Here is a 14180-nt window from a genome sequence, read left to right as displayed (position 1 = left end):
TAAAATGATGTAGACAGCGTATTGGTCATTATCCAATCGATTTGATTTGATTTGATTTTAGTTTTGCGGGTGTATTTGCTTCAGCTTTCAATATTCGGCGTGCTCGGAGGCATCACTCGCTCCTAGCCAGTGGGAACCGGTGGATACTAGGGGGTTGCTGGAAACGGCGCCCTCCTAATAAATGCGAATTGTACTTCTTATAAAATTTAACGATGATACCGTCCCCTAGTTTGCCAGCGACGAGTCAGCCACAGTCCATTTTTAATACTATCCCGACTACCAGAGGTACTCTATATTCCATATTCTTGATTTCTCGGAGCCGATGTCTTTACTCCCTCGAAGATGGCAAAGGAGTGCTGCAGCCAGACCGCCAATACCGACACCGACAAGTCTTTACAGCAATTCCAGAAGAGCTCTAATGGGTGCAGATGCTTACAAGCCAAGCATACTAGGGGGCGACTGTAGATTGGGCTGCGTTGATGCAATCAGGATGTCGAAACCTGCTTGGAGAAAGGCATAAGAATGTTGAACCGACTCCACCGTCAAGCAGCCGCTGGGACGTTGGGAACTGCCCAGGTAACTCGCCATGATGTATGGAAAGCTGTTTAGAGCTGGGCCTGTTGACATACAGGAGAGATGTATCCTTGCATATTATGAGCCAACTACAGACATGAGAGTATGGCGTTTACCGTCATCGTTTGTAATAGTACCGAACGGTTCATCCATAGAGTTTGAGCTTGAATTTATATATAGTTGAAGATTAGATATAGTCTGAGTCAAGATAACCCATCAAACAAGTAGGAAGTGTCTTTGAATACCCCATTCCAGACGACATCAGTTATGGTGTGTTTACCGACAGCTTTCGGATCCCCATTACGCGTAAAATTGAGATGACGGCGGCAGACATGAAGCGGTGAGAAGATGACTCGTCGATCTGTTACCATCAATTACCTAGAGCTCTGAAAGAATTGCACATGTAGGCTTGAATGAATTGCGTATTGAAATGGATTGACCGCACGCAGTCGTCTTGGTGACCACATCATCTGTAGAGGTAAGGGACCATTCGAGCTGAAGCACGACGATCCTTCTAGACATGACCCTGAATTCCTCGCCCAATTCCGCTCGTATCACGCAAATCTTGGGTATGCCCTCCAGGGACCCGGAACGCCCCAGGCTGCAGATAGCAGAAGGTTTATAAGTAATCGAGGGTTGCTGTAGATTTGAAGACCATAATCTTGATGGTCGAGCAACAGTTTACCTAGCAGAGATTTCGCCCCTACTCCTCTTGATAATCCTCCTTTTGCGTCGTGAAAATGACGATTGACCCGCCTCCCCCAAGCTGCTCGACCCAGGATGGCATTACTTGTCTGTTTCCTAAACTTCCAGCCCTGGATTCAACTGGGAAGGACCGAGAGACAATTGAACTAGGAGCTCCGCAAGTCAATAACTTGAAAAGATGTGCAGAACGATATTGTGTTCCCCAACACATGGTGCTAGCAGGAATCTGGGCTGTGATTCTGCACAAGTTCACAGCCAGTGAGCATGTGAAGTTTGCGGTCATCCTGGAAAGTGAGCAGCACCAGAGTGCCGAAGTGTGTTCTATCACTCTCCAGCCGGGCCAACGCTTCCAGGAGCTCACTCAGAAGACGAGTTGGCATGCCGCAGCACTTGTCGACGAGGACAAGAGCCTCAACACTGCTCTAAAGATTATAGATGGGCCGCACAACAAGAGGGCGAATAAAACAACAAGCAACTATCGGAAAAAACAGCGACGACCGGACATCGCTCTCATACTCGCTTACAACACCGTAGCCTTGGAAATTGATCCCACCTATGTTGATACGACTTTCGCTCAGGCGATTGCTGGCGCCATCGAGGAGGGCCTCCTTGGCGTCGCGGGTATGCCTGAAGTTTTAATTGCAGATATCAGGCTCGTTGACCCAGTCCAAAATAAGCAGATCGCATTATGGCAAGAGTCACCAGTAGCAGTGCCCGAGTCAGTGTTTTTGTTTGGCCATGTGAGTCTGCAGGCGCAACAACGACCAGCTGCGATGGCACTAGACGCATTCGACAGACAGTGGACGTATGGAGACTTGGATTATGCTTCATCGGCTCTGGCCGCACAGCTGCAGGCCATGGGAGTCGGCCCCGGCGTTTTTGTACCCACCTGCTTTAACAAGACCTCCTGGGCCGTCGTCGCCATGTTAGCCGTTAATCGAGCTGGCGGCGCCTTCGTGCCGTGCGACCCTTCTCAACCCGCCGAGCGACGACAGGACATGATGCACCGAATCCACGCGACGGTGGTTCTCACATCGAAAGACCAGGCTCACCTCTTTGCCGACTTCCCCCGTGCCATAACCATGGTCATCTCCCCAGATACGGTTGATCTCTCACGCTTAGCACGCACGGCAAGCAGGGCAGCACCTATCGATCCGGAATCACCGGCGTATGTGCTCTTCACCTCAGGCAGCACCGGCGTGCCGAAAGCCTGCGAGATATCGCACGCCGCCTTCGCCAGCATCTCGAATCATACCGGGGCGCTACACATGAGCCACAACACTCGCGCCCTCCAGTTTGCCTCCTTTACTTTTGGAATGGCAATCATCGAGGTGTTCTGCACGTTGGTAGCGGGAGGTACCATCTGCATGCTGTCGGATGAGCAGCGGCTGAATTCTCTCGCGGCCACCATGACCGCCCTCAGGATCAATTGGGTCCTAACCACCCCGACGGTCTTGGGCTCGCTCCAGCCGCGTGATCTGCCCTACGTCCGTCACTTGATCGTGGCCGGAGAGGCCCTTCGAGAGAGCCAATTGAGGACGTGGATGTCATCTGCTGCCGTCTTCCAGGCGTTAGGGCTCACGGAATGGACCGGGATCTTTGCGGTCTCCGAACAGTTGACTGCCGCCGTCGGGGCGCAGAGCCGGAACATCGGCAAGCCGGTCAATGGTTGGGCATGGCTGGTCGATGCCGATAACTACAATATGCTGGCCCCTCTGGGTGCTCCTGGAGAATTGGTGATTGCCGGTCCTGCGGTCTCTCGGGGCTACCTTCAAGACCCGACCAGGACCGCCGCCTCTTTTCTCAATTCCACCTCGTGGAGCCGGAAATGGCTCGGCTTACCGAGCAAGACGCCGATGTACAGAACTGGAGACATTTTGCGGTACAACGCTGATGGGTCGATGGAGTATTGCGGCCGAAAGGACAATCAGGTCAAGATTCGCGGGATGCGAGTGGAATTGGGCGAGGTCGAATCCAATCTGCTGAAACAGCTGCCCGAGGCCACCTCTGCTGTCGCCATCGTCCTCCACCCCCCAGGAAGTCCCGACGGCCAGATCCTGACGGCGTTTGTGACTCTACCCATCTCATCAAGCGCCAGACCCCTGGACGGAGGATCAAACGATACCAAATCCTTGCTCCAGTTCCTGGAGCTGGATCCCAAATACCAGCAGGCCGTCACTTTCAGCAAGCAGCGCCTTCGTGACAGACTCCCCGATTACATGGTCCCGCAGTACCTCCTTCCAGTCGCTGCCCTGCCAGTCACAATCACGCGTAAAGTTGACCGTAAGAAGCTCGCAGACGCGGCCAATCAACTGACGGTGGAAGAAATCAAGTCCCTGGCCGGGTCACGGCAGGGGAAACACCGGGACCCGTCTACGGCAAGCGAGCAATTGGTCTACGAGATGGTCCGCAGCGTCTTGGGAATATCCTCCCCGGGAATGCAGGACAATTTCTTCGATCTGGCGGGAGATTCAGTCACCGCCATCAAGATGGTGGGACTCGCCCGTCGCCGCGGCATGAAGCTCACTGTGGGAGAGATCTTTGAACGACCGATCCTTGGCGACTTGGCCGCTGGAATCGCACAGGCGCAGACGAGTGCAATGGTCGCGCCGAAGATGGTACCTTTCTCGCTGCTCAACCTCGAGAGTCGATCGCAGATTGTCGAAGAAGTGGCACATCAGACCCAGATTAACCCTGGCCAGGTCGTCGATGCGTATCCGTGCACACCACTGCAGGAGGGTCTCTGCGCGCTCTCTGCGCGAGATCCCACATCATACAAAGCGCGGATCATCTGTGAGCTACAGGAAGGGACTGATCTCAAGGCGTTCGGGAATGCGTGGGAGCGTGTCTTCCAGTCGAATGATATCCTACGAACCAGACTGGTAGCCTCCTCATCGCATGGCACGATCCAAGCGGTAGTGCGCGAGGAGTTCGAGTGGGACTCAACACAGAACCTCCAAGCCTATATCGCTTCAGCGGATCAAGAACCCATGGGCATCGGAAAGAGGCTGGTTCGTGCATGCCTTTTCACCCAGGTTGCTCACCCGACACGGTTTATTGTCACCATGCACCACTCCATCTGCGATCGATGGTCCCTCAGGCTGCTACTGGAGCAGTTAGAGGCGATTGTGTGTACGGAAAAGGGCCTCATTCATCAGCCCTTCCGACCATTTATCGAGCATCTCTTACAGTCTCAGTCCAGCGGGAAAGAGTACTGGGCTAACCAATTCAAAGGTCTCGAGGCAGTTGTCTTCCCTCACCTACCGACACTCGGTTATACTCCAGTAGTCGATGGGACTGAACATATGCAGCTGAAATTGCCTGGGCGAGCGTCTCGAAACCTCGGCACAATGTCAACCTATGTGCGGCTCGCATGGGCCCTGACGCTAGCCCACAATACATGTATGAACGAGGTGCTCTTCGGGTGCACTGTGACTGGCCGAGGAGCCGATCTCGCGGGCATTGATGAGCTCGCAGGCCCAACAATCTCCACCGTCCCCGTTCGACTGCGGCTGGATATGAATGGGACGGCGGCGGATGCACTGACCATGGTGCAGAAACATTTCACCGATATGGTGCCCTTTGAGCAGGCTGGATTGCAGAATATCCAGCAGTACAGCCCGGACACGAAATCCGCCACGCAATTCCAAAACCACCTGGGCATCATGCCCGCCTGGACGAAACCCCTGGATCTCTTCCCCAAATACCAGGAGGGAGCATCGGTGACGGGGGGGTTTGCCTCTTACCCACTGTGCCTCGAGTGCTATCTCAACGAGGATGACACGCATATCGATGTCGTCACGTACTTTGATTCCAATGTGATTGAAGCGAAGAGAGTGCAACGTCTCATTTCGCACATGGAGTATGTGCTCTCCGTCATACTGGAACAACCTTACATCACACTGTCATCGTTGTCCCAGATCAGTCCCTGTGATTTGGCCAGCCTCAATGCATGGAATGCGAATCTTCCACCGAGTCCACGGCAAACCATCCACGGAATCATTGAGCAGCACGCGAAGAAAAACCCGAGTCGGCCGGCCATCGATGCGCCAGATGGCCAACTCACGTACTCCCAGCTGAATGGCTATTCAACTGTACTGGCCACCGAGCTGATCCGTCGAGGAGTCCAACAGGGTAGCCTCATCCCTCTCTACTTCATGAAAGACTGCTGGACATTCGTGGCGATGCTAGCCGCGTTGAAGATTGGTGCTGGCATTGTGCAGCTCGATCCGTCCCATCCGCTGGACCGTATTCAGTCGATTTATCGCCAGACCGAATGCCAAGTGATCCTATGCACTAGATCGTTTGCCGAGACGGTCGAGAAAATCGGGGCACAGCCCATCATAGTGGAGGCCAATATGCATCTCTGGAGTCAATTACCCAACAATAGCGGACTCCCCCGTGTGAACCCAATGGATGTCGCCTACATGATATTCACATCCGGGTCGACCGGAGAGCCGAAGGGGCTCACGGTTCACCATAGCGGCCTCATTGCCTCGGCCTCGGCATACGCGCCCGACTGTCGTCTCGACGAACGGACCCGCATGCTTCACTTTGCTGCGGTGTCGTTTGATGGGTGCTATATCGAGATCTTTGGCACCCTGCTGGCTGGTGGCTGTTTGTGCATCCCGACGAACGTGGAGCGCATGAACGATATCCACGCTGCCATATCTCGGATGCGGGTCACTCACAGCCTCTTTACTCCCTCGTATGCTCGGTTGGTCGAACCAAAGAGGGCTCCTTCATTAAAGGTAACCATCCTCGGGGGTGAGGCAGTTCTGGAGTCGGATGTCGCACAGTGGATTAGCCACGTTGACCTGGTGAATATATATGGCCCGGCAGAATGTACGCCTGCCACGGCGACACAATACTACGACGTGACGGCGAAGGTAAAGATTGCCCCGGAAGATATCGGACACCCCCGTGGCTGTATTCTATGGATCTGTGACCCCCAAGACCCGGACAAGCTGCTGCCCCTTGGCGCGGTTGGCGAGCTTCTCATCGAAGGGCCTGCTGTGGGAGGCGGCTACCACAAGGATGCAGTTCGAACGGCCGCCGCATTTATCGACCCTCCACGATGGCTGCAAAGCTTCCGTGGAGCCCGAGCCTCACGGATATATAGAAGCGGGGACTTGGCTCACTACACAGAGGACGGACGGCTGCGGTACTGCGGAAGGATGGGTCGTCAGTTCAAACTCCGTGGCCAGCGGATTGATCCAGCCCATGTCGAACAGTGTCTGCTGGAGGACTTCGACTCGGCCAGCGAGGTTGTAGCCGTGATTGGCACCACCAAAGGCGCCGAGGGTCGTCCAGCCCTCATCGCCTTTGTGCTCACCAATGACCCAGACAGCAAAAGGACTTCCCCGGATGTACCGATCTGCATAGTTCCCAGCGAGTCCTTCCGTCGCCAGGCCCAGGCCGCGCGAGAGAGGTTGCAGCACAAGTTACCAGAATACATGGTTCCGTCGGTGATGATTGCCGTGTCCGCGATGCCCCGGACGACCTCGAACAAACTGGACCGGAAAGCTTTGACCCAGGAGATTAGCTCTCGAACCTTCCCCGAGCTCATGCAGTATGGAACCACTGGTGATGGTGGCTCCGAGGCGGTTGGTCAGATTGATCTGCCGTCTACAGATGCGGAGCGAGAGCTACAAGCCATTTGGGCACGCGTCCTACGCCTCCCCATGGAGACGATTGGCGTCAATCAGAGCTTTTTCGAGTTTGGTGGTGACTCTATCACGTCCATGTTGGTGGTCGCCCAGATCCGGACCAGTCCTTTGGGCCTGGCGCTCACAGTGGACGATATCTTCCGTTTGAAGACGATTGCACAACTTGCTATCCAGGCTCAGGCCAAAAATGCCAAAGCGATGCTTCAGCTGGAGCCAGAGGCCTTTGGGGAACTGTTCGCGCTGTCGCCCATTCAGCAGCTGTTCTTTGATACCAACCCGGAAGGCCAGAGCCAATTCAGTCACAACCTTCTTCTGAACGTGAAGCAGTCCATTGGGTTTGATCAGCTACAGGCGGCGACGGAGCGGCTGGTCCAGGTCCATAGCATGCTCAGAGCACGCTTCCAACGGGGGCAGGATGGCCAGTGGAAACAACTTCTGCTTCGGGAGGTGAAAGGCTCATTCCGGAGCAGATCCCACAGACTGGCTGATGCTGGGCTGCTGCAAGCTGTGATCGAGTCTACTCAACAGTCTCTGGATATCACCACAGGACCGATCTTCTCGGTGGACCTCATTGAAATCGATGGTCAGCAAGCCATCTTCTTGCTTGCGCATTATCTCGTCATTGATCAGGTCTCGTGGACAGTCCTGCTCTCCGACCTCGAGGAATTACTGTCGGGCGGCTCTATCAAGGAACCACCAGTCTCATTCCAACAGTGGTCCCATCTCCTAGTCAACCGTGGAATAAGTACCTTGGAGCCACCAGATTTTGAAGATCGCGAGACCAACGCCAGGGCGTTCTGGGGTGTGTCCGAAAAAAACCACACGTTTGGAGATGCCCACGACATCATGATCAAAATCAACCCATCCACGACTGGGGCGATCCTGGGCGGCGCAAACCAAGCCTTTGGGACTCAGCCTGCAGAACTGATCCATGCCGCTCTCCTCTTCGCCTTTTCGCAGACCTTCCCAGACCGCTCCCTCCCCACGGTTTTCTTGGAGGCACATGGACGTGAGCCGTGGGATACGACCATTGACATCACGCGCACAGTAGGATTGTTTACAACTCTCTCCCCTGTTCCCATCAATCCGGGCGCTGATCGTGAGCTATCGTCGATTGTGCTCCGGAGCAAGGATTCCCGCCGCAAACTTCGACGGAATGGGTCGGATGACTTTACGGCTCGGTACTATAACATCAGCAAGGAACAGGGCTCCGGCACGCATGATATGATGGAGATTGTTCTCAATTATGCCGGACAGTATGAGCACCAGCTTGGGCAGACAAGCTCGCTCTTTGAGATTGAGTCTCTTCAAAACCAGCATATCTATAACGCCTCAGACAAGCTACACCGGTGGTCGTTGATTGATATCAATGCCCTCGTCGGGACCGACGGGAGTTTGGGACTGGTGTTCACTGTCCCCAGAAAGTGCAGCCGTGCAGAGCTTCTGGATCCGTGGTTCTCGAGCATCCGACAAACTTTCGAGAAAATGGCGACTGAGTTCGTCCAGTCTGCCCGAGTCTATACCCTGGCGGATTTCGGTTCTCTGGAGTTAGACTACAGCCAATTGGAGCTCCTTCTATCGGCTCTCGCCGAAAAAGGCGTGGCAGTGGAGGATATTGAAGATACCTACCCTTGTGCCCCCATTCAGAGAGGCATTCTACTCAGCCAGGCTAAGAATCCCGCCTATTATCACGTTGCGATGACCTGGCAGCTCACCAGCGGTGAACCCCTCACGGTGGCCGTTCAGAAGGCCCAGACAGCGGTAGAGAAGGTTATTGCGCGCCATGCATCTCTACGCACAATCTTCATCCGAAGCTCTTCTGATGGCGGAGTTTATGATCAGGTCGTGCTATCCAAGGACCACCGAGAGGTTGCTGTGAAGTACGGCGACGTCAACGGCTTTACAAATGAGTTCCAGCTCAGCCCTGAACGCCCGAGTCAGTTTGAAATTCACGTCGCTGCAGATCAGAGCCTGTATATTCACCTCGATATCACCCACGCACTCGCCGATGCGATGAGCATGGCTCTTATCCAAAATGATCTCCGCTTGGCGTATGACGGCAATATCAGCGCTTTAAATGCAGCTCCCTATTCTCGATATCTCTCCTATCTCCAGGGGCAGGATGATGAGGCAGCCGGCCGCTTCTGGGGGAATCGCCTGAAGGACGTGCACCCTTGTCTCTTCCCGACACTCGCAGACCACAGTGGCCAGGAAGAAGACGCCAATAAAGACCATATCCTGGAGATTGAGAATATGGACCTGATTAATGCATACTGCAAGACGCATAATGTGACTCCAGCCACCATCTTCAGTACGGCCTGGGCGTTGGTGTTGCGCTCCTTTACCGGCTCGGACGATGTCTGCTTCGGAATCTTGACCTCGGGGCGAGAGCTGCCCTTCGATGGGGCCGACGAGGTCGTGGGCCCTCTCATCAATATCCTTACGATGGCGTTGGACCTGAGCGATACTGGTACTGCTGGGGACCTCATACAGAAGGTCCATGCCGATTGCATCGAGAGCCGACAATACCAGACTTACCCATTATCGGAAATTTTGCATCGGAAAAAAATGACGGATACATCGCTCTTTGATACCGCGGTTTCGATTCAGCGTGTCCTCGAGCCCACCGACTATGATTCCTCGACGAGGCTCGAGCTGGTGCGGTCGCACGATTTAGTGGAGTATGCTATTGTCCTCAACATTGATATCGAGGAAACTCGCAGCGTTGTGCACTTGCGACATTGGCTTTCGAGTGTCTCTGAAGCACAGGCAGAACTAATTGCCTCGTCCTTTGGCATGGCTGTTCGGCAGATTGTCGCGAGCGACCACGTGCTCGCCACCAAGGTCGATCTGATGGGCCCCGAGCAACACGGCCTCCTACAACGCTGGAATGGGCGTGTTCCTCCTGCCCCCACCGCTGCCCAGTGTGTCCATGACTATTTCCAGGAGCATGCGGAAGAAACTCCCGAGAAGCAGGCAGTGTGTACATCAGATGGAAACCTCTCCTATCGCGAGCTGGACAGGCTGTCCGACTCCTTAGCCTACCATCTTGTGCAGCACGGGATCAGACCCAAACAATTTATTCCGATATGTATGGAAAAGAGCCGATGGACTGTTGTTGCGCTAATGGGGGCCATGAAGGCCGGGGCTGCATTTGCTCTCCTGGATGCCACCCATCCTGATCAACGACTGCGGGGTCTCTGCGAGGACATCGGTAGCCCAATCATTCTAGCATCAGAACAACAGGCCCAGCGGTGTCTGGACTTTGCCAAAAGCGTGATCACCGTTGGGGCCGATGATGTCAGATCGTTTAATCCCTCCCCATCCACCATATGGCGTCCCCATATCACACCAGAGAATGAACTCTGTGTTGTGTTCACGTCTGGATCAAGCGGAAAGCCCAAGGGAGCCATTCTCGACCATGGTTCATTCTGCGTGTTTGCTGCAGCGGGAGACACGGTGTGGCGCATTACCCCGGAGACACGGTTTATGCAATTCGCTTCGTATGCCTTCGACGTTGGGCTGATGGAAATGCTACTCCCGTTGATGAGAGGCGGCACAACGTGTATCCTGTCGGAAGTGGAAAGACGAGACCGTCTGGCCGAAACGATGACGAGTCTCGAGGTATCTCATGCCGCGCTGACGCCGTCCGTCTCACGGCTGATATCGCCTGCTGAAGTGCCATATCTTCAAGTTTTGGGGTCTCTCGGGGAGCCTATCACCCAGCATGACATCAATTGCTGGGCCAGCTGTGTGCAGCTACTAAATGTCTACGGTCCAGCCGAGTGCACCGTCGCGGCGGTTTGCCAGTCTTCTCTCACTCTTTCCTCCCGGCCGGGAGATATTGGGCGACCTGTTGGCTGCGTGGGATGGGTGATTGATCCTAAAGACTCGGAGCGCCTCGTCCCCATAGGTGCTCTGGGAGAACTACTCATTGAAGGTCGAATCGTGGGTCATGGTTATCTCAACAACCCGGCAGCGACTCAGAAAGCGTATATCGAGCCCCCACGCTGGCTCCGGGCTTTACGAAACAACGACCCGAATATCCGACTCTACAAAACCGGTGACCTCGTCCGGTATCGCCCCGATGGACAGATGTTGTTCTACGGGCGAAAGGACACCCAGGTCAAGATTCGAGGACAGCGGGTTGAACTAGGCGAGGTGGAATACCAGGTTCACTTGTGCTTCGAGGCAGCTCAAGACGTGGCAGTTGACCTGGTGTACAATTCCCAGAAGGAGACGCCTGATCTATGTGCCTTTGTCTGCGTGGGTGATGGCTCTTCTGAATATAACGATAGTACGTTTTTGGAGCCCGACGATGAGTTCCGTGCCCAGGCAGCCGAGACGTGCATTCAACTCTTGGACTGTCTCCCTACTTATATGGTTCCGACCCTCTTTATCCCCCTCACTACAATGCCATTGTCCTCGTCTGGCAAGGCGGATCGTAGATCCCTTCGCGAGTTCGTCAGCAGGCTCTCACCCGGCCAGATGAAGCAATATCGGCCCATCGTGCAGAAGGGCGCATCGCAGCTGTCTTCGCAGGAAGAGACCCTGCTGCAGGGGATCTGGGCGGATATCCTAGGTCTGGAGAAGGACCGCATTCATGGCAATTCGCATTTCTTCCAGGTTGGAGGTGACTCCGTGAATGCCATGAAGGTTGCTGCCATTGCCCGCAAGAAGGGTCTCGATATATCTGTAGCTGATATTTTCACTACGCCGAAGCTCACTGCTCTCGCTCAAGCCGGGAGCGTGCGGGAGATGAATGACTTCAAAGCGGTTCCATTCTCCTTATGTCCGGTGGAGGACGTGAAACTATGGACTGCGGTTCTTCAAGCCAGAGGAACTCTGCCTGCTGGAGCGGAGGTGACCGATATTATCCCTGCTACTTCTGGCCAGGTCTTCTTCCTGGAGAACCCTACTCTGCACCATTTTACCTTCCAGATAGATGGACAGCTAGATGTTCCTCGTCTGCGGGATGCCTGTCAGAAGGTCTACCACCACTTCGACATTCTACGCACGGCATTTGTCCAGCATAATGGAAAAGTACTCCTTGTGGTGTTCAAGAATGAGCATGTTCCTTTCCGCCATATTGTCACGGATGAGGACCCTACTGAGCTGGGCGAGCGATTGCGTGTTACGGATCGTCTCCAGCCGACCTTGATGGATCGACCGGTCTTTACCTTCATTCTACTGACCACTCCCCATCGGAACACCGCCCAAATCGTTTTCCGGATGTCCCATGTCCAATGGGATGGACTGTCCCTGGCCGAGCTCTTCGTCCCCCTCAGCGAGGCGTATCATCACAAACCGCTCACCCCGGTCATGCAGCTATCGACGGTCATATATCACCGTGCCGCACGAGAGAAGTCCAAGTCACTCGAGTTCTGGAGCAACTACCTCCAGGGCTCGACCATCACGCCTCTCTGTCAACCGATTTTTCCCGAGGCGGCTCTCGATCTGAGTCAAGGCACCACCATCTGGGAGAACGTAAATCTCCAGCCGGCACCCATAGCACCGAAGGGTATCACCATGGCGAGCGTCGTGAAAGCAGCATGGTCTCTCATCCTCGCGAGGGAGTGCGGACAGAATGACCTCGTCTTCGGTCACACAGTCAACGGCCGCAGCGCCGCGCTCCCAGACATTGAAACTATCCTCGGTTGCTGTCTCAATTTCATCCCGATGCGGATTAAACTTGAACCAGAATCCTGGACGGTCCTTGACCTCCTCCAGCACGCACAGACTCAATATCAAAAGACGGTGGCGCACGATGACATCGAAATCCAGACCATTGTCGAAAACTGCACCCCCTGGGCACAGGGTACTGATCTGAACACCATCATCCAGCACCAGAATATTCCTCTTACTCATCGGGTGCCGCTCGAGGGCGTGGAAACGCAGTTTGCGTTTAATGGGTGGTTCCGGCCCGGCAGGGAGTTGTTTATCTTTACAGAGCCACATGGGGATCTGCTCAGTGTGCAGTTTTGTGTGAATCCTAACATGATGTCGTTGGCGAGAGCGAAGGGATTGCATAAGCGCTTGGTGCAGTTGATTATTGATCTTTGTCAGCATCCAGGGGAGAAGATTGCGGCCTTTATGTAATTGGGACTTTATAGTTTGGTAGAATCGTTTTGTCGTGTCATGCTTCTTTTCCTTTTGACTATTCGCTTAAGGCACTTGCTCCTAAAGGTAGGTCCCAAAGGGGCTCTTCCAGAGTCGCCGACGGCTACAAGACCGTTGGTTGGTAGCTGTGAGTCTCTAGATACAGTGTAATTCTATCAAGTTTCATCAAGTTCCATTGCTCCATCCGTCCGTCCCTCTGGCCGTCTTGTCCGAGTCCGCAAGTCCGTCGTCTCTGCTTCAGGATCCAGACCACGAATCCTATTCTGTCCAACTTCCCAGCTCCCATTCCCTTCCCTCTTAGGGAGACCTCGTGTGGGAGCTCAACTTAGCGCCGACCTTCACCGAATTTTATCTTGCATCTGTGCCGGGGCGTGTCCGCCACCTGCGTTCCGCGCGGAGGATCTCATAGCTGCCCGACCAAGCAGCTAGTCTCCATGCACTTGCATTATTGACAATACCTTCCGCGTCAATAGACATCCCATCAAAGGGCGTGTCTGGCTCATATGTAGGCAGGCTGCCTCTGCAGGGCTGTTGTTATCCAGGCAAATTTTAGTTATGACATCTCGTATTGTCTCGACGGAGATACATTACCGTCGACAAAAAGGGGCAAACTGAAACAGGAGACCAGACAATCCATGTCCTGTTTCTGCGTAAAGCAAGTTGGCATAGTATATCCCAGGTTCACAAACATCCTGTAGATCATAAAAGTCCTCGTGCGATTGCTTTGCCAGGGCCCAGCCCAGTCCGCCGAGCTCAGAGTGAACATGTCTTCAACACACTTGAACATGCATACGACTTCGCTGTTGGATGAGTGAATGACGTATCCCCCTGCAGTCTTGGTCGGGACGGTCCTCTCTACCTGTTGTCATTTTTGGGGCCGGCGACGGCATTCCTAACCACTTTCCCTTGCGGAAAATCCAACGGGATGCATAATGCATGTATCCCAAGGGACTTTCATCTTTCCTGGTACAACATCGCGGTTGGTACAAGTCGATCGGGCCAATTGACCGTTTCGTCGTATGGCTGGCGGTGTGTTGGTACCACCTGAGAGAAGGCAAGGGGAGGAATGAAGCAACGCACAGCTGCCCAACCTCGACGGAGCTGTGTATACAT

The 14180-nt window shown here is 54.2% G+C and overlaps 1 protein-coding gene across 1 annotated transcript; it reads left to right on the top strand.

The window, feature by feature from the left end:
* Window positions 1-1313: 1313 nt before the first annotated feature.
* On the top strand, window positions 1314-13046 carry nrps12 (nonribosomal peptide synthetase fmqA; the record flags this gene model as incomplete). Its single annotated transcript, XM_065604037.1, has 1 exon — window positions 1314-13046. One exon carries the CDS (start codon window positions 1314-1316, stop codon window positions 13044-13046), a length of 11733 nt encoding a protein of 3910 aa, XP_065462528.1.
* Window positions 13047-14180: the final 1134 nt, after the last annotated feature.

The sequence above is a fragment of the Penicillium solitum genome (assembly GCF_028829755.1).
Source record: "Penicillium solitum strain IBT 25940 chromosome Unknown utg000001l_segment0_segment0, whole genome shotgun sequence".
Taxonomy (NCBI): Eukaryota; Fungi; Ascomycota; class Eurotiomycetes; order Eurotiales; family Aspergillaceae; genus Penicillium; species Penicillium solitum.
This window is presented reverse-complemented; position numbering and strand designations above follow the sequence as displayed.